This window comes from Macaca nemestrina, chromosome 5, assembly GCF_043159975.1.
Source record: "Macaca nemestrina isolate mMacNem1 chromosome 5, mMacNem.hap1, whole genome shotgun sequence".
Lineage (NCBI taxonomy): Eukaryota > Metazoa > Chordata > Mammalia > Primates > Cercopithecidae > Macaca > Macaca nemestrina.
The window spans coordinates 30618725-30637642 of record NC_092129.1 but is presented as its reverse complement, the minus strand read 5'-3'; the positions used below and the strand labels follow the sequence as shown (position 1 = coordinate 30637642).

At 35.4% G+C, this 18918-nt stretch overlaps 1 protein-coding gene across 4 annotated transcripts in view; it reads right to left on the bottom strand.

The window, feature by feature from the left end:
• The window catches only part of LOC105465555 (tRNA methyltransferase 11 homolog), a 106926-nt gene that overhangs the window by 67497 nt on the left and 20511 nt on the right, over positions 1 to 18918 (bottom strand). For all 4 annotated transcript variants that reach the window (XM_011714028.3, XM_011714027.3, XM_011714029.3 and 1 more), the window contains exons 8-12: positions 15917 to 15997; positions 12978 to 13142; positions 11565 to 11637; positions 11316 to 11447; positions 2667 to 2787 (exon numbers count right to left, since the gene is read on the bottom strand). In XM_011714028.3, the coding sequence (XP_011712330.1) occupies positions 2667 to 2787; positions 11316 to 11447; positions 11565 to 11637; positions 12978 to 13142; positions 15917 to 15997 (572 nt within the window). The remainder of the gene's footprint in view (positions 1 to 2666; positions 2788 to 11315; positions 11448 to 11564; positions 11638 to 12977; positions 13143 to 15916; positions 15998 to 18918) is intronic.

Below are 18918 nucleotides of genomic sequence, written 5' to 3'. Positions count from 1 at the left end.
CAGTTACTTTTTTCAAAGTCATTCCCAATTCAAGTCTTTTTTTTTTTTTAGCAACTCACTTTGTTCTTTCTAAAGCATTAACTTAGTTTTTACAGAAATTACAATTGTATTCTTACACAAATATTTCACTGGTCTAACTAGTATTTAAGTAGATTACATAATTACTGTAACAAATATAATTGGCATAAACAGCTCTGAGAATACCACAATAGACTCGTTAAACAAATAAATCAGCTGATAGAAGCAGAAGTACTGTATATGAACAGTAGAGATCAAGCGACTCACCAGCTGAAAGTATTCAACATACAACATATTATTGCATCAGGCAATAATTTATTAAATAATTTATTTTGTTGTTGTTGTTTGTTTTGAGACGGAGTCTCGCTCTGTCTCCAGGCTGGAGTGCAGTGACACAATCTCGGCTCACTGCAACCTCCACCTCCCGGTTCAAGCGATTCTCCTGCCTCAGCCTCCCAAGTCACTGGGACTACAGGTGTGTGCCACCATGCCCAGCTAATTTTTGTATTTTTAGTAGAGACAGGGTTTCACTATGTTGGCCAGGCTGGTCTCGTACTCCTGGCCTCGTGATCCGCCCACCACGGCCTCCCAAAGTGCTGGGATTACAGACGAGAGCCACTGCACCCGGCCCAGGCAGTGTGTTTTACAGAAGGAATGGCCAGTATTGGTTAATCGACAGGGTTTGAAATGGACGTTAGATAAGAGGGCTTCTACTGTATGCCCAAATAAATGTTACTCATTTAAAAATTTCATTCTGGAAGGCTGTAATGATGCCAATTTGGAAACTATTTATAGAATTTCTGAATCTGTAATGTTTTAAATGTTTAATGGTTTAATGGCAAATCATCATCCTTGAAATAGAATTTGATTTCCAAAAACAACTTTAAATCATTAGTCTGGTATAAAATAAGAGCAGCAAAGTCCAGTAAAATCATTTTAAGAAAAGCAAGGTGTTACTATAAAACAAAATAACCGATTAATAAAAAAAAAAAAACTTCTTTAAAGGCAAATCTTAAAAGTAAGTTTCAAGAATATGCTGAAAAATTATGACAGAAATAGAATGAGTACAAAGATTCCACTCCAAGGATGTCATTTGAATATAAACTTCTAGTATTTTTGTTTTAAAAATGACTGCCGTACATTTTCATTTTAATTACACCACATATATCTATACATCCGTATGTTTATATGTAGGTACACAGATACCTATATATACATATAGTAGATACCAATCAACTACTTATATAGATGTATAGGTTAGCTTTCTGAAATGCCCTGATATTGGAGCCTGATTACAGAAGATAGTTTATATCACAATGAAAATTCTGAACATTTTTCAGTAATAAAAAAATATTTTGCATAAGGTAGTGACATAATGAATGCAGTGTTTTAGGAAGATGCATTTAACATATAAACTAGAGGTATGAAGGAGATCATTTAGGAGACTGTGAACATAAACCAGGTGTATGGTAATAAGGGTCTAAATTAGAGACAGCAAATGGAAATAAAAAGGATGAAAACAATGATATAATATATGCAAAAGGCACCATACAAATATTAGTTTTCATTACTATGAAATAATCCGTAAGATAGGAACTACATAAAAACAAGTCAAATGCAGGCTACAGATGGGTATGAAAATCTTCAGGCTGGAGCAGTGGCTCACGCCTGTAATCCCAGCACTTTGGGAGGCCAAAGCAGGCAGATCAAGAGCTCAGGAGTTCAAGACCAGCCTGGCCAGGACGGTGAAACCCCGTCTCTACTAAAAATACAAAAAAAAACAAAAATTAGCCAGGCATAGTGGCAGGCACCTGTAATCCCAGCTACTCAGGAGGCTGAGGCAGGAGAATCACTTGAAACCAGAAGGTGGAGGATGCAGTGAGCCAAGATTGCCTGGGTGAAAGAGGGAAACTCCGTCTCAAAACAAAACAAAAAGTAAGGAAGAATCTTCACAGTACCACCTTTCTTCTGCTTACCCTAAAGGTCCAAAGCAAGAATGGGGGTCATCCAAGTTTCCAGTGAAATTAAGAGAGCTTTGGTTGTCAATCGACAGAAGTACAGCCCAAAGAGCTTTTGTAGATTTAATTAAGCTCCATTATGAGGCACTATTCATGTCAACTCTCGTCTGGGCATGAAATAACAAACGTTTCGTTCTTTCTTAAGCTTAAATGAATTTTGTATGTAAGAGAGAGAAAGAGAGACAGAGAATGTGTTGGGCCCTAACAAACTGGGGACATTTACTTTCTCTCTTTATTTATAAAGCAACATATTCTCTTCATTACAGTCTGCAATCAAGTAGGTTCTGCTTTTGGAGAAAAATGGTAACTAGGACATTGCTAATTAGATAACAGTTGTCTAAGAATGCTGTTTTATAACTGAGTTAGCAACAAGGATGTCAAATAAAGCCTGAGAAGTGAGGGTCAACGTCTATTTGAAATCCTCTCAATGTCTATGTCTATATCCAGCTCCTACCCTTCAATCCCAAGTGGATGCACAAATCTCTTCAACTTCTGCCTCTTGCTAAATTCATCTGTAATTTTTAAAATATCACGGAATAACATTTCCAAACTCTATCACAGAAAAACTATTTAGAAACAACTACTTTTGATTCTTTCAGAATTTATCCCAAAAATACTAAAGCAATTTACCTCAAATTTCTGCACCTTTTCCATTGTGATCAAGCGCCTTGATGTGTGACTGGAAAGCTTCTGCTCGCAGTTGCTAATGAGTTTCAGGCAAGGGTGCCAAGGCACCATCTCTTCAGTGTACCTGAAGGAAGAACAGCTGACTGTTAGGAACACTCGCATGTGTGGCCCACAAAGAATCATGGGGATTGTCCAACGTATTGTGAGATGTTCTTCCACTATCTGCTCTTTTTCCCCACACCTGCTAACTATCCACATGATCCATAACTATCTATAAGCAAAGTAGCTTAATTTTATCATATCCCAAAAATGCAGTTAAATGTTTTACCTGTAGAATAAGAGAGAAATATTGTAAGTACGTTTTGTTGAAGAACGCCAAACATTTAAACCACAGAAGTACAAGGTGATTCCACCCTACAGAACTCCATAAGAGTAGACAAAAATACACTCAAGAACATCCCTTGACATTCACGAAAGACTGACCATCTGTAGATTTTTATAAATTCCCAAAGTGTAAAATCCACTACAGCATATACTTTCCCCTCTAAAATGAAGTGCCCCTGCAAAATTTTAATAACATCTTGAGACCTCTATTATGTTTGTACATATAGAACTAAAGTTATTTGTAAAATTATTCAAATAAACTACAACTAAAATAAACGCTACAGATTACATCAGTCTTCTGGTCATATGAACCAGGAAATAAAACAAAAATATGCCAATGAGTGGTGGAGACTGCTGCTGTACAGCACATGTCCTACATGGATAAAGATGATGACAACATCCAGAAAGCAGGACAGTCAATAGCAGGAGTTCAGAATCTGGCATCTGACAGCTTAGCATAAATCTTGGCCAAAGAAATAGGTAACAGAGGTGGGAGAAACAGCTATGGAATAGAATGTGAAAGAACAGCAAAGGAGGGAACTCACTAGGCATGGGTACTTTTAAGAACACTGTGTTGCCAGGATTTCTGTTTCCTTTGCAATTTTTTACGCCTTTTTGGATGGTGTCTGCACACATTTATTATACAGGTAATCTTAAAGGTCTGATTCAAAATAGCAAAGGTGCTGATTAGTTTTTCATGTAAAGGACGACAATCTCAGCTACCTGTTTTAATGCATCAACACTGTTTTCCCCATTACTCTTTCATGAACTTTTCTAGGTCCCACTGACATTCAACGAGCTCTCCCTATTACCTCAATCATATGCTCAAACCCATCATCACCCACTTCCCAAGCATCATTCATAATGCACTTCACTTTATTATCAGTGGAAAGAATTATCTTGAAGTCATTCTCTGACTTCTTCCTAGAGCTTTCCGACAAGTAATGAGCACTTCAGATTTCACCTCATCTAGTAATTCTTTAATGTTCACTACATAGCCAGAAATGTTGTACTTCTTGTAACACTGACATCAAATTTTGAATCTTCATGCAATACATTTACGACATGAAAGAATAAATTCTTTTTTTTCTTTTTCAGAGACAGGATCTTGCTCTGTTGCCCAGGCTGGAGTACAGTAGAAAGAATATATTCTACACCATGGGTGAGACTAAAATAATAAGTGCTAACAGAGAGAAGATATAGCCTTAAACTTACGCTTACAAACCGTAGGATCTATAGATGCTGGAAACAGTATGTGTCAAACTAAGTAATATACTATTTTTAAAAGGAAAAAAATCTTTTACTTCCTGGTGGACTGACTTAAAGTATTTTTTTATTAAAGTGTCACTTAAATATGCACAAGCATAAATTCGATATAAATTCTTCATGCTTATATCCCTAATATAACTATAAACCCAAAAAACAAATTTAACAATCCAATCCCAAAGTACAAAACCAATACAATTTTAATTAACATCTATGACATGAATGATGCTAAACTGCTGAACTAAGTTGCTGCATTTGGTTTAACAGCAGAAAAACATATTTGCATGTTTCATATCATCTTTTCTGACTCAATCTTAATTCACTTTTAACAATTATTCTATTAATGAGCTAATCAATTTAACAATATACTCCCAAAGTATTATACTAAAAAGATTAAAAACAGCAGTTAAAAAAGTATTCAGCTGGGTGTGGTGGCTCACACCTGTAATCCTAGAGCTTTGGGAGGCCAAGGCGGGTGGATCACCTGAGGTCAGAAGTTCGAGACCAGCCTGGCCAACATGGTGAAACCCCGTCTCTGCTAAAAATACAAAATTACCCAGGCATGGTGGCACTTGCCTGTAATCCCAGCTACTTGGAAGGCTGAAGCAGCAGAATCGCTCAAACCTGAGAGGTGGAGGTTGTAGTGGGCCAAGATCATACCACTGCACTCTAGCCTGGGCAACAAGAGCGAAACTCTGTCTCAAAATAAAATAAAATAAAATAAAATAAAAAATAATTCACTGTATATTTACCAATATATTTCATTCCAGTGGAATGCTGGCAAATGGTTAAGTAGAAGGCATAAATCTGTATTTTGCCTGGGCCATTACGACAGTACCAAATCCTATCTTAACTCCCCGTTTTTATTAATATCCCCCTACAATCCAAGTTATCTATTTAAAAGCTAAATCATCCTTAATAGGTAAATCCAGAGACTGACAAGTGGTGCCAGAGGTGGTAATTGCTAATGTCTATGGGGTACTTCTCGGGGGTGAAGAAAATGTTCTGGAATTACCTAGTGGTGACAATCACACAACTTTGTGGATAAACTAAAACCATGAAGCTATATACGTTAAGAGGGTGAGTTTCATGGTATGCAAATTCTATTTCAATTTAAAAAAAAAAAAAATAAAATAATTGTGTACATAGGCCCCTAGATTTTCCGTGAATCAATTTTGACTGTCACTCATTTTCCTGTGAATCTTCATGCTTCAACTACTTTCCAAATGTCACTAGAATTTCAGCTTCCATTTGAGAAACAGATTTTGCAAAGATTGAACATTTACTAAAAACAGCTTAAAAATCAGTTCTTCCAATGCAAATCAAAACCACAATGAGATACCATCTCACACCAGTTAGAATGGCAATCATTAAAAAGTCAGGAAACAACAGGTGCTGGAGAGGATGTGGAGAAATAGGAACACTTTTACACTGTTGGTGGGACTGTAAACTAGTTCAACCATTATGGAAAACAGTATGGCGATTCCTCAAGGATCTAGAACTAGATGTACCATATGACCCAGCCATCTCATTACTGGGTATATACCCAAAGGATTATAAATCATGCTGCTATAAAGACACATGCACACATATGTTTATTGCGGCACTATTCACAATAGCAAAGACTTGGAATCAACCCAAATGTCCATCAGTGACAGACTGGATTAAGAAAATGTGGCACATATACACCATGGAATACTATGCAGCCATAAAAAAGGATGAGTTTGGGTCCTTTGTAGGGACATGGATGCAGCTGAAAACCATCATTCTTAGCAAACTATCACAAGAACAGAAAACCAAACACCGCATGTTCTCACTCATAGGTGGGAACTGAACAATGAGATCACTTGGACTCGGGAAGGGGAACATCACACACCGGGGCCTATCATGGGGAGGGGGGAGGGGGGAGGGATTGCATTGGGAGTTGTACCTGATGTAAATGACGAGTTGATGGGTGCTGACGAGTTGATGGGTGCAGCACACCAACATGGCACAAGTATACCTATGTAACAAACCTGCACGTTATGCACATGTACCCTAGAACTTAAAGTATAATAATAATAATAAATAAATTTTAAAAAGAAAAAAAAGAAAAAAAAATCACTTCTTCCTCTTTCCTAAGAGATGAAAAACATGTTCTCTTCACTGATTATAGGCACTGCAAAGTTCATCTTACTACAATCAAAATTTATCTCCAAGTCCTACTTTGGGGCACATTATTAGCTTCTCACCTTTTCAAAAATTTTTAATTAATGAATTAAAATTATATACATTGGGGGGGTACTATGTGCAATTTTAATATAAGTATGTCATCATATCAGCACTAACACTAGCAGCTGGATTTCTATAAAGGTCATCTTTTATAAAGAAACACTATTTCTAATCACTTCAGGAGTTATCTGTGTACAATGAAATTAGATAAAGCTAAATGGATATACGGAGCCTGGGCAAACAGCTACACTCACTCAGTAGCACACTGACTCCTATGACATCAAACATACCTGGATTGTACGTGTACACACTGGATTGACGCCCTATACACATGATTGTAACACAGATAATCTGGGTCATTTGTAAGTAGTCAAAATTGTAAATAATAAACTCACAAATACCAACAGTCTACAGTAATTTTATGTGTTAAGTCTCTATAAGCAGTAAAAACAAGCTACTATGAGAGTGCAGAGGAAGGACTGATTAATTCTGCTGAGAAGTATCTTGAGAAAGTGTCACAGAAGTGTTGACAATTAAGCCAGGCCTAGAAAAATGACTAGAATTTTACCAGTTGAGGAAAGAAGAAAGGGCATCTCAAACAGTAGGGTCAGAATAGACAAAGGTGAAAAGACATAAAATGCACAGAGTATCTTGATGCTGGCAAAAAATCTGATATACTGGAGTAGGGAGAGTCTAGACTAGAAGGAAAAAGAACAGCAGAAGTTTCTGAGTAGCAGTTTCTTTATTGCAATTTACATTGTCAAACATTGAGAAAATCCTTTTCAATCATTAGCTCTCACAATTTTCCATATACAACTAAGCTTTTAGGCAGTATTTTGCTTTTATGTCTTATACTTTTCTATCAATCCTGGATTAAAATAATACCTGAACTTGGTTATAATGTGTAACTTGAATCATATAACAGGGTTTGGCTGAGAGTAAATTAATTCAGTAATAGAACTAACAGCCTACATCCACCACACCAAAAATACAAAAGTCTTAAAATTAAACTACACTAAGGTACAACTATAAATTGAATTCCTTTTTATTCCTGGTCTAATATAAAGCTACATTTTCAGTGTAACATAGTTAAACTAATTCTAAACTGCTTAATTCAGAAGAATATTATTTCAAACTTTTACAGGTGACTTTAGACTCAAATTCATCTTGATACTGTGTTATTTTCAAAACAGTAAAGAATTTTCAAAAGAGTAAAGACCTTGAATATGAAAACAGTTCATTTTTCTCGCATAAACGCAATACAAATTTGGTTCACTATTAATAATTAATAAGATCGCTTTAGGCTTAAAGAGAGAAGACACTATTGAGATCTAATAATGAACATCAGGGGATCTGAAAATAACTCTCTCCAGGGGCCAGAAACTCAGGGAAATAAATGCCACCATAGTCTTTCCACGTGTGTTAGCCCCATAACTAGAAGAAATCTATCCATTGATAAAACATTGATAAAACATCTAAGACAAAAAAAAAAAATCACTACAACATGTCTCCCTTTTCCCTTTCTAAAACATCACTTTGGTTATATGTATTTGGAAATCTTCCCTCGTCTAAAATTACTACAATAGAGAAGTCATTGAAGAAATATCCAGTGGCCACTTTTTAAAGTCTTTAGAAATACATTCAGTTTAAAGAACCTCCAATATTACTTTTTATAAAGGAATAAAAGAACTCCAGAATAAATTCTTAACCACATATGATTTCAATTATAATTAAATCATAAACTGCAAAACAGTGAACAGTCAGATATGCTAAAAAGGAAGGAATTACATAAAAAACTACTGAGGATATCTCAAAAGGACAGAAGAGCCAGCTCAAAGAAACTCCCTCTGGTCAAATCTGTGACAATTTGAGCAACAAAATACTACTACTAATAAATTACAACCCAATGAATAATACAGGAATCCATGACTCCATACCACTATAAATAATTAATGAAGTAAATGGGGCAGAAAGAAAAGCTCTTTCTTACAGAATACCAACTTCCAAATACAGAAGAAATTATGGAATAGAAGAATCATTTGGCAACTACCACAGCAGTGGCTGTCAACAATGGAGTCATCAATCTGAGTAGTGGTTTGATGAAAAACAAGATCTTCGTGTAATCTTGTTGTTTCCCCATAAAATACAAATCAAAGAAGAAAATGATGATTCAGAGAGGAGAAATCTGTCAGAAAAGAGCCTGACCAGACAATCAAAGTTAACGTTACCAGGAGGAGTGGCTTTGTGTGCCCTATGATGTGCTGCAAAGATCATGTCTGCGGTATTCCTACCAAGAAAGCATGACCTCAGTCTGGTCATAGAATAAATATCAGATGGCCCCGGCTGAGAGTCAACCCTCAGAATATAAGCCAGGTCTTCTACAAAACTTCCAAGGATACAAAAGATATGGAAAGACAGAAAATATTCTGGACCAGAGAAGACCAAAAAAGATAGGATAGATGATTACAGTACAGTTTCCTACATGGATTGCAACTGGTAAAATTTGAATGGGGTCTATGATCTGGGTGGAATACTGTTATCAATGCTAACTTCCAGACTTGGAGGGTTGATCATGGTTAGATAGGAATGTTCTTGTTTCTGAAAAATACAATGACATATATAGAGGTAAGAGGGCACCATACCAATGACTTCTCAAATGGTTTCAAAAAGATTAGTGATAACAGATACGTGCAGGAGTCAGGGGAGGTAGATATATGTTAATATTGGGAAAATCTGGATAAGGGTAGAGATGGGAGTTTTCTGTATTGTATTTGAAACTTCTGTAAGTTTGAAATTATTTCAGAGTATTTTTTTTTTTTTTACTTTTAGCCCTACAACTTGAATTAAACAAAAAGCAAGTAGCTTGTTGCTGGAATTCAGTTTGTCTAAGGTAGGAACCCTTTCTACAAAGACATGAACAAATATAGTCTTATCTGAAAATATTAATAAAACTTCACCTATCATTTCATGTACTAAGTATAGGAGATGTGGCAGGATGTTGAATTAAGTGAATACAGCACTGGGAATAAGGAAACAAATTAGCTAGCTGGCTTTTAATTTTATATAGATCATTTCACTCCTTGGAATTAAGTTTCCTCATTTCTAAAACAGGTTAAATGAGATTACCATTAGCAACAAAACAAACTCAGTGTTAAGGGGTCTGGGTACAAATGTATTCTCTCTTATCAGCTGATAATGAAATGCATAACTAAACTGAGGCCATGGTAGTTTTAAATACAGCATTTGTAAAACAAACAACAAGAAATAGCTGAGGGTCCCAAATGCTGAGGGACTACCGATCTTTGTAGAAAAAGACAGTTACCACTGTATAATTATGTATAGTAAATATAGGAATTGGCCGGACACAGTGGCTCATGCCTATAATCCTTTGGGAGGCCAAGGTGGGTGGATCACTTCAGGTCAGGAGTTCAAGACCAGCCTGGCCAACACAGTGAAACTCTGTCTCTATTAAAAATACAAAACTTCGCGGGGCGTGGTGGCGTGCGCCTGTAATCTCAGCTACTCAGAAGGTTGAGGTGGGAGAATCGCTTGAACCCAGGAGGTGGAGGTCGCAGTGAGATGAGATCATGCCACTCTACTCCAGTCTGGGTGACAAAACGAAATCCTGTCTCAAAAAATAAATAAAATACAAATATAGGAATTAAAATAATTGTATTAAAAAATATATCTATGGCAGATTGAAGAAATAACCTATTGGGCTTGGCAATACCTTTCAAATTTAAAGATTCCATCTTGTTCAAACATCTTCTCTTTTACTATTAATATATATAGCTTTATTTATATTTAATAGTTACTGAATAACAAAACTCAAAGTAATAATGCTAAACATAATCAGGGCTTTAAATATATGCACAGCTCTTATTTTGGTCTTAGCTTTTGATTTATTGTATTTAAGATAATCATAATAGCCAATATATATTAAAGCTAGCATTAGAAGGTAGTAGATGCATGAATCCTTTAGCTAAGCAGTTGAAAATTACCTCTAAAGACTGGCAAAAGAGCTGTAAAACAGCTGTGATCAACAGGTATTGAGCTAAGTGTAGGGTACAATAAGGGCTGGCAAAACCTTTTCTATAAAGGGCCAGAGAGTAAATATTGCAGATTTTGTGGGTCACATACTGTATGTTTCTGTCACATATTATTGTGTGTGGATATTTTTTAACAACCTTTAAAAATCTAAAAACTAGTCCTAGCTCAAGAACCTTACAAACACAGGCTGAGGACCATATCTGGTCCATAGGCCATGGTTTGCCCCCTGATATAAAATAACAAGGTCAAAACAATTCAGTTGATGAAAAGAGGGAAGCTGAGTACAGTGGCTCACCCTCATAATCACAACACTTCGAGAGGCTGAGGCAGGTGAACTACTTGAGCCTAGAACTTTAAAACCAACCTGGGCAACATAGTGAGATTCCATCTCTACAAAAAAATTAAAAAAAAAAAAAAAAAATAGCTGAGCGTGGTGACGTATGCCTGTAGTCCCAGATACTCAGGAGGCTGAGGTGGGAGGATCACTTGAGCCTGGGAGGTCAAGGCTGCAGTGAGTCATGATCGCACCACTGCACTCCAGCCTGGGTGACAGAGCAAGACCTTGTCTCAATAAATAAATAAATAAAAAGACTATTTTATACACATTTGAAGGCAAACAAAGGCTATTACAAATTAAATACAAAGATGCACCAAATGCAAGAAGAGATAAAGAAAAAATTATAGTAGATATGCAAATATTGTAAGAAAAATGACATTAAAAATAAAATTAAGATTACATACTCTGGCGTATACACCGGTAACCAATAGACTAGTCTTCCACCCAACACGAGGGTCTCAGCTGCGAAGTTTAACAGGTCAAGAAACATATCACTCAGATGATAACTCAAGGAAACAGGAACATGGCTTCCTGGACTACACAAAAGAAACAAAATTTCAAAATCAGTGAACATTTTTAAGAATGCTAAGTTATCAGGGAAGCTACATGCTTCTTCTCAAAGTAGTAACACATCATATTTAAATTTCACTTACCATTTTTCTATCCCCTTTGGTATCTCCTTCTGTGAACCTGTTCTTCTTGTAGATTCTCTGATACCATATGGAGCTACACAGAAAACAAAGGTAACACAGATAGTCAAAAGTCACCAAATCACTGATCAAGGACAAAGAGCCATGTTGCCTTCAAACGTGACACCCTGAGAAGAATGCAGCATCACCGATGCACAAATCCAACTGAAAATGTACAACATAAAGACTTGGGGGAGGAGCAACTGTCTTCTTAAAATATGTCAACATCATAAAAGTCATTGAGAAAAGCTGTGGAAGTGTTACAAATTAGAGGCCTAAAAGGTATCATTACTAAATGCAATACCTGACCCGAGTAGATCCTGTCCTAGAGGGAAAATATATGCCATAAAAGCTATTACTGAGTCAATTGACAAAACTGAATGGCAAACTGTAGATGAAAGTATTTTATCAATTTACTGAAATTGGTAACTGTATTTTTACCAAGAGGCTATCTTTATTCTTAGTAAATACACATTGAAGTATAGGAGTAATAGGCCACAATGTATACCACTTACTCTCAAATTGATCAGAAAAAAAAAATGTATTTTATATAAGTAAACACAGAGTGGGAGAGCAAATAATAAAGCAAACTGTTACCTTTTAAAAATCACCAAATTTTCATAAAGTATATTCACACTGAAACCATAATGCCTTGATAACTTTTCTTTTGTTACATTTGAAAAAAATCTAAGTTAGCAAAGAACTAAAGAGAGCTGAGACAGAAGGGCTCAATTTTGCCACTATTTACAGATTTACTGTCAAATACTATATAGAAAAGGCAGACCCATTCTTAGATAGCCTGCCTAAAAAACTCACGACCTCATGAGGCATGGGAAAATAAATTTTCATGCACATTCCTGAAGCTCAGTGGGTTCACAGGCCCAGTGGTTCCACAGAACCCCAAATTTCTTGTAATGCTAGAAAGGAGATGCCAGTGAAAACAGGCAGTACAAAAACACAAATGCTTACACATAGAGAAATGTGTGATATCCGAAACTCTGTTCTTCAAAATTTGACACCATAATTGCAAATGACATTTGAGCTCCAGTTGGTATAATAATAACCAATTATAGTCAATACAAAAACAAATACTAAATATATGCCTCAAAAAAATAAGCTGAAGGGAAAAATGGGTGACAAGTTAATATAAAAGGATATAAAAGTGGATGGCAAGTCAATATATTTGTTTAGAAAAACAAAACAGTAAACCTTTAACAATGTAGTTAAGTATGTAATCCACTCTACCTTCCTAAGTTTCTCCTTGCAAGATGAGGAAGCTGGGGGTGGATGGGAGAAACACTGACAAGTTGGCATTTTGTGCATGTGTTGGTAAATTTTACTAATACTACTCCTACTTTTGTATAAAAATAAACTTACGATCAGTAATGATTGCATCAAAATATGTGCCCTTCCTCCAGGAAGGTTTAGATGCATCTGAAACCAGGACATCAAGGTAATACTTCTCTAAACCATACTGACGAAGATTGGCCCTAATGTTTTCATCTGGTCCTCTCCATTTCTGGTTTTTCCTAGTAGCCTTTCCTGAAAGGAAAGAAAAAAGAAGAGAGAAAGTATTAAACAGAGTATTGTTATTTCCTGTCATGTAGAAAAAGTAATGTTTTAACTCATTGAAACCTACATTTATTCAAAATTTGCTTTCATTTAAAATCTTGATCTTATGTACACAAGTAGTTACTTTAATTTCAACAGTAAAATGTACTCATGTCTAACTTATCTTTCTCTGTCAACTTTCAAGTAAAACTGCCCTAAAACATTCATTCGATATTTTCAAGTATGAAGATTTTTGTAGTTAAGAGTGAGTTGAAGAGAATATGGTTCCTTTCTTCCAGCAGTAAACAGTCCTGTGTAGAGATAGTATGAATCAGGTAAGTGAAACAGAAAAGAAGAGAGTGAACTTGGGAAATGCCGCAGTCATGACCATGGAGAAGGGAGGCAAAATGGAGACGTTGCTAGTGAAAGTTAAAGTAGGAGTGGATGGAAGGCTGAAGAAGCTCGTAAGTTCCTTGTACAGGAGACATGATAGTTTAGGATGATGACACCAGTGATTAATATCGGAGAAACCAGGAAGAAAAACAAGCTTTAGAAAAAAAGATGAGATTCATTTGAGATATACCAATCTTGGTGTACCTTGTGGTACCTGCAGAACATTCAGAAAAAGATACGCAGTTGGAGACATGCAGCAGGCAGTTGAAGGCCAGAATATACAGACTTGGGAGTTATCAGTATATAATCTTAAACTGACTCCATAAGGCTGAATAACATTCTTTTTGTTCACTTAGGAGGTAGTTACATGTTTGCTCTATAATTATTCTTATAAAATCAAAAGAAGAACAACATAATTCTGAAAAACATGCATTGTGACAAGAGAAGTGGTCAAAAATAGGTAGATGCCTGGAAAAAAAAAATCAATAAACAGAAATCAAAGAAAATTGCAGGGCCTCAAGTAGACTGAGAAGAAACAAAAAAGTGAAAGTACCACCTGCCGAGACCCATCTCAAGGAAACCAAGAGCGGCTGTATGAAGGTCAACACTGTCAAATGCTATAAATCTGTGGCCTTTGTAAGCGTTTTCAGCAGAATGATAGGCACAAAAGCTGGAAAATAATGGCCAGAAAAGAGTGAAAGATGAAGAACAGGAGACAACAAGTTACAGTAGTTTTTCAAGAAGCATTCTGGCAAACAGAAGAGGAAAACAAAGTGGTAGCTAGAAAGCCTCTACAGATTTGCTAAAAAAAGTTTTGTACTTTTAAAACAGGACAAATTTCAGAATATTTTAGGATAAAGTAAGAGTTCAGAACAATAGGAAACAGAAGCATACCTAACAGTACCTTGGATATGCTCTAAGGAAACTCTACCTCAATCAGAATTCTATCCCAGCAGACTGAAGGTTACAACGTAAGTTTCCAAACATAACTTTAATAAATAAAATTTCAAGTAAATTATATAAGACAATTTCCTTAAAAGAAATATACTGCTTCTACTAAAAGCAAATTGGAATAATTCTTAGCACTTTTTAAAACTAATTTCAGATAAAGAATATCTTTTTCTTGCTAGCCCATTTATACCTAATAAATTAGAACTCATTTTCCTAATAAGTATTACTAAATTCTTTACAGTCAAGGTAGGAAAAAAGACAGGTCATCAGCACAAGCTATCAAATTACTTCCTCAAAAGAAAATAAAGCATAATAAATGCTCACCAATACAGTAACTTACAGTGGGTGAGGAAAAGGAAAAGAGTATTACAAGGGCTGATCCCAGTTACTACAAAGAAATACCAACATAAACACAAACCATCTCAAAATCGCCAATCAAATGACATGTTTAATAACATTAAGCTATAAGGAAATATCTTTTCAGTTTGATTCAATTCTATCCAATCACACATCATTATTGAAGCTTCTAGAGTTTAAAATATTTTCCATAATTACCTGAAAGGTAAAGCAAATGACTGTTTCAAGTACCCTCAGTTCAAGGCAGATTCTTTAAAGTTACTTTAAAGAGGTTTTGGTCAGTTATGAAATTAGAAACATAAATAGTACCTCGAAGACTAGTTATCAATCCAGTATACACTCAATGTATGCTTAGTGAATAATTTTGGTGATAATCTTTAAATGAGTGGTGATAACCTTAACCAAATATGTTTCATTATCATGCATATTTATTAATAATAACTAATAAATTATAGCTCTGGACTGGTCACTGGGTAATCACTTTCCTGCACTTCCTTAAAACCCTCTGAGAGCAGGACTTTTTCTCATTCGTCTTCGTGTTCCCCCAGGAAATCACTCTGTACACACTGGATTACTTCATAAAAGTAGATACCCAATGAAGTCTTATAAAAACAAGTAAAATTATATCACAATTTTGTATCTGAAGATTAAAATAATGCCATCTAAAACTACAGTTGACCCTCAAGCAACATGGGGGGTTAGGGGTGCCAACTCCTCACACAGTCAAAAATATGCATACATCTTTTGACTCCCCCAAAACTTAACTACTAATAGCCAACTGTTATACTTACTTTACTTAGTAAAAATAGATTTATTATTCATGAAGTGGAAGTGGATCATCATAAAGGGCTTCATCCTCATCATCTTCATGCTGAGTAGGCTGAGGAGGAAGAGGAAGTGGAGGGATTGGTCTTGTTGTTTCAGGAGTGGCAGAGATGGAAAGAAATCTGAGTATAAGTGGACCTGTTCAATTCAAACTTGTGTTCTTCCAGGGTCAACTGTATTTTTAAAGGTACATTTGGTAACACAGCAATGACTATAACACTGTTATAATCTCTACTCACCCAAGCCATGAACTGTGTTGTAGTCTATGTCTGTCCCATATACATATGCACCAAAATGAGCAGATGCTATCAGGAGGCCACCTGAAAAATCACACAATTTTGACCTGTTAACCAGCAAGTCCCAAACTCCTGTTCATTCCCATTTAACTTCATCCAGTCTTAGAAACTAGCTGCAGGCAGAGTATCCTAGAATGACATTGGTCATAACATATTTAGTAAGCCTCAGGACTGAAAAAACAAACCCCTAAGCTATATTCACTAAACTGGTTACGAAATTAATGTATACCTTGGCATCATTATTTTAAATAGCACTATTTTATCTTTTTTTTTTTTTTTTGGTCAAAATAATGTATATTGAGACATTTTCATCTTATTTTGAGAGCTGTACACAAAAGCATTTTGCTCCTTTCTTAAAAATGAGCATATAAGACTGTTTACACAAAGAGCTGGCAATAAATAGAATAAATTCTGACAACTAGGCTCGATTCCCACTGAAGTCAGAGTTTCAGACAAATAAAGAGGGCATAATTAATATGTGAGACATTAGTTCTTACAGAAATTAAAAGGTTAGGACATATTTTAATTTTTGTAAGAATTATCTATTTTAATATAGTTACTCCTGTAACCAATCAAGTAATTATCTCGTTTTAAACTGTAAATATAAATTTCTCAATAACAGTTATCAAACATGCACAAAATAATTAATAAACTTTTTATTAGTGCTGTGACCAAAGTAAGAACAACTGTCCCAACACAATCTGACTAGTCAAAGTAATGTGACAGATGTGACCAGCTCATGCATGAAGAGAAATCTTAATAAAGGTTAAATAATGAAACTCTTTAAAATAAAAGGTAATAGTATTTTTAAATTAAGAAAAAAATTGTACAAAATTAACTAAACTTTTAATAATTGTACTTTTAATTAAACTTCACTTTTTTTAATCATTCGAATTAAAATGCTTTTAGTGCTTGGGTAAGTCTTATCTAGCTATACTCTAGGAAGGCCTGCTAGTCAAGCTAAAATCATAAATATATTCTTAGACTACAAAATATGCACAGACTTGGACAAGGGTAAAAAAAACTAGGGCTCTTTCCCTTATATCCTTTTGAGATGTAATCTCTGCAAGTAAGATGGGTAGTGCCTCTGGAGGGTCAAGATCCATAAATTAATGGTGTGCCTTCCATAGCCATTTAAAACAGTCTGGTAGCATGGAGTTAAAAATACTTTGTTCATGAAAATATTATAACTGACTAGTTCCTATTGGAACCCATGAAGAAGAGAAATGAAAGACTAAAAGTACAGCAGAAACCAAAACCTACGTCCTCTCATACTAACTACAAAAAGCATTTATGTGAGAGGGAAGGTTAAAAAGTCCTTGTAATTCTTACTCTGGAAATGGAACACTCCATATTTAGAAAAGGCAGCATAAGTGATGACTTGGAATATTCACAAAGTCACTTCACCCAAATTACAAGGAATTACTACAATTCTGCCAATTAAGGCAGATACTCACCTAGAAGAACTAGTTGTCAAGGGGAACAGAAAAGCTTTCCTGTGCTTCCTTAAACAGAACCTTATCCATTTGGTTACAGTGAATTTTGAGAAGACCCAATCTACAAGTACACTGCTGAAAGGAGATGAATAATCTGTTAGACTGCATCTGATACTTAACTTCATGCCTTTTAAGCTTTTATTTTTTTTAAATAAAATCATAATAAATTAGCTTATCTGAACTGGTCACTGGGTAATCATTGGTAGTCATCTAGTTGTTCTTCTGATTAAATTGAAGCACTTCTTACATTTAGTTATACCTCAGTTTGAGCTTTTTGAGGGGGTCTTTTGGCAGAAAAAGGGGTGCTAAAAAAAGTGAAGTGTCAAGGAGGCAAGTAACATGACTCACCCATTTCTTTTTATGTTACCAAAAGTAAAAATACTGCATATGTGATCTATGCTAGCAACTCGGTGTTTCAATTTCTCATTACTTAAATCGTAATGAGCACTTTAAGGGTAGGGTAATATCTTACAAGCAAAATAATACAATAAGAATCGAATTTATTCCACGATGTAAAAACTAATTCATGATTTTCATCTTTAGAGAACTGGAAAGCTTTGCAAATGTGGAGAAATGAGAGACCGGGTTTTGGTTTTGCTGAGAGAAAAAAAGAAAGAAAAATGGCAATATTATTGCATCTATTTTATCTTTTTTTAAAAAAAGAATTCTACTTAAATTAAACTAGCAGGCTGAGCAAAAGAATATGGCTAGGCAATGGGATTCCTATTAGACAAACCATGAGATTCCAGGAAAAGGGGACTACAAAGGGTAATGGGAAAAAAATGGGAAAGAGATTATTATACAAACCTACAGAGATCCATTATCTCACTCTCCTAACCCTCTCTTTTTCTCACCATTTTCTCTTCCCAGAACCAGGGAAGAGAGTGTTAGTTCCCTAACACCTGGTTTCTGTGTCCACTATTTTGCAATGATAAAACTTCAAAAGGAGCTACAGCCCTTTCCCTTCGACCTACGGGTCATCTGAAGGTAGACATGGCCAAGGAGTACACATTAGTCTCCTGGGTGAATTCTCATCACTGGAAGAGCTGACTCACTTGACAGAGGGGATGAGAGGGAATCAGATCTATTGCTGCAGAGCTCTGTGCTACCTAAAGCAACTGGCATACACTTGCACATATTCTTTTAATTATAAACAAAGAATTAGACATTTATAATTTTATATTTCAATTCCCTTGCCTGCTGCTATAACCTGCCAACAGTTGCAAATTATTAGTATATTGGAAATTAGCCAAAAAGAGTACTAGAAAATAAGTTTATGGTCAAACTCTTTATCATCACCATTTAATATTAGCTACATCTAACATCTTTCACCAAAAAGGCATCTAAAATCTTATCAAAATAATAATTAAAAAGTAATAATGATAACCATTACAGTTCACTGAATGTCTACCATGTGTCAGGTGACTTCCTAGAAATATTGTATATACA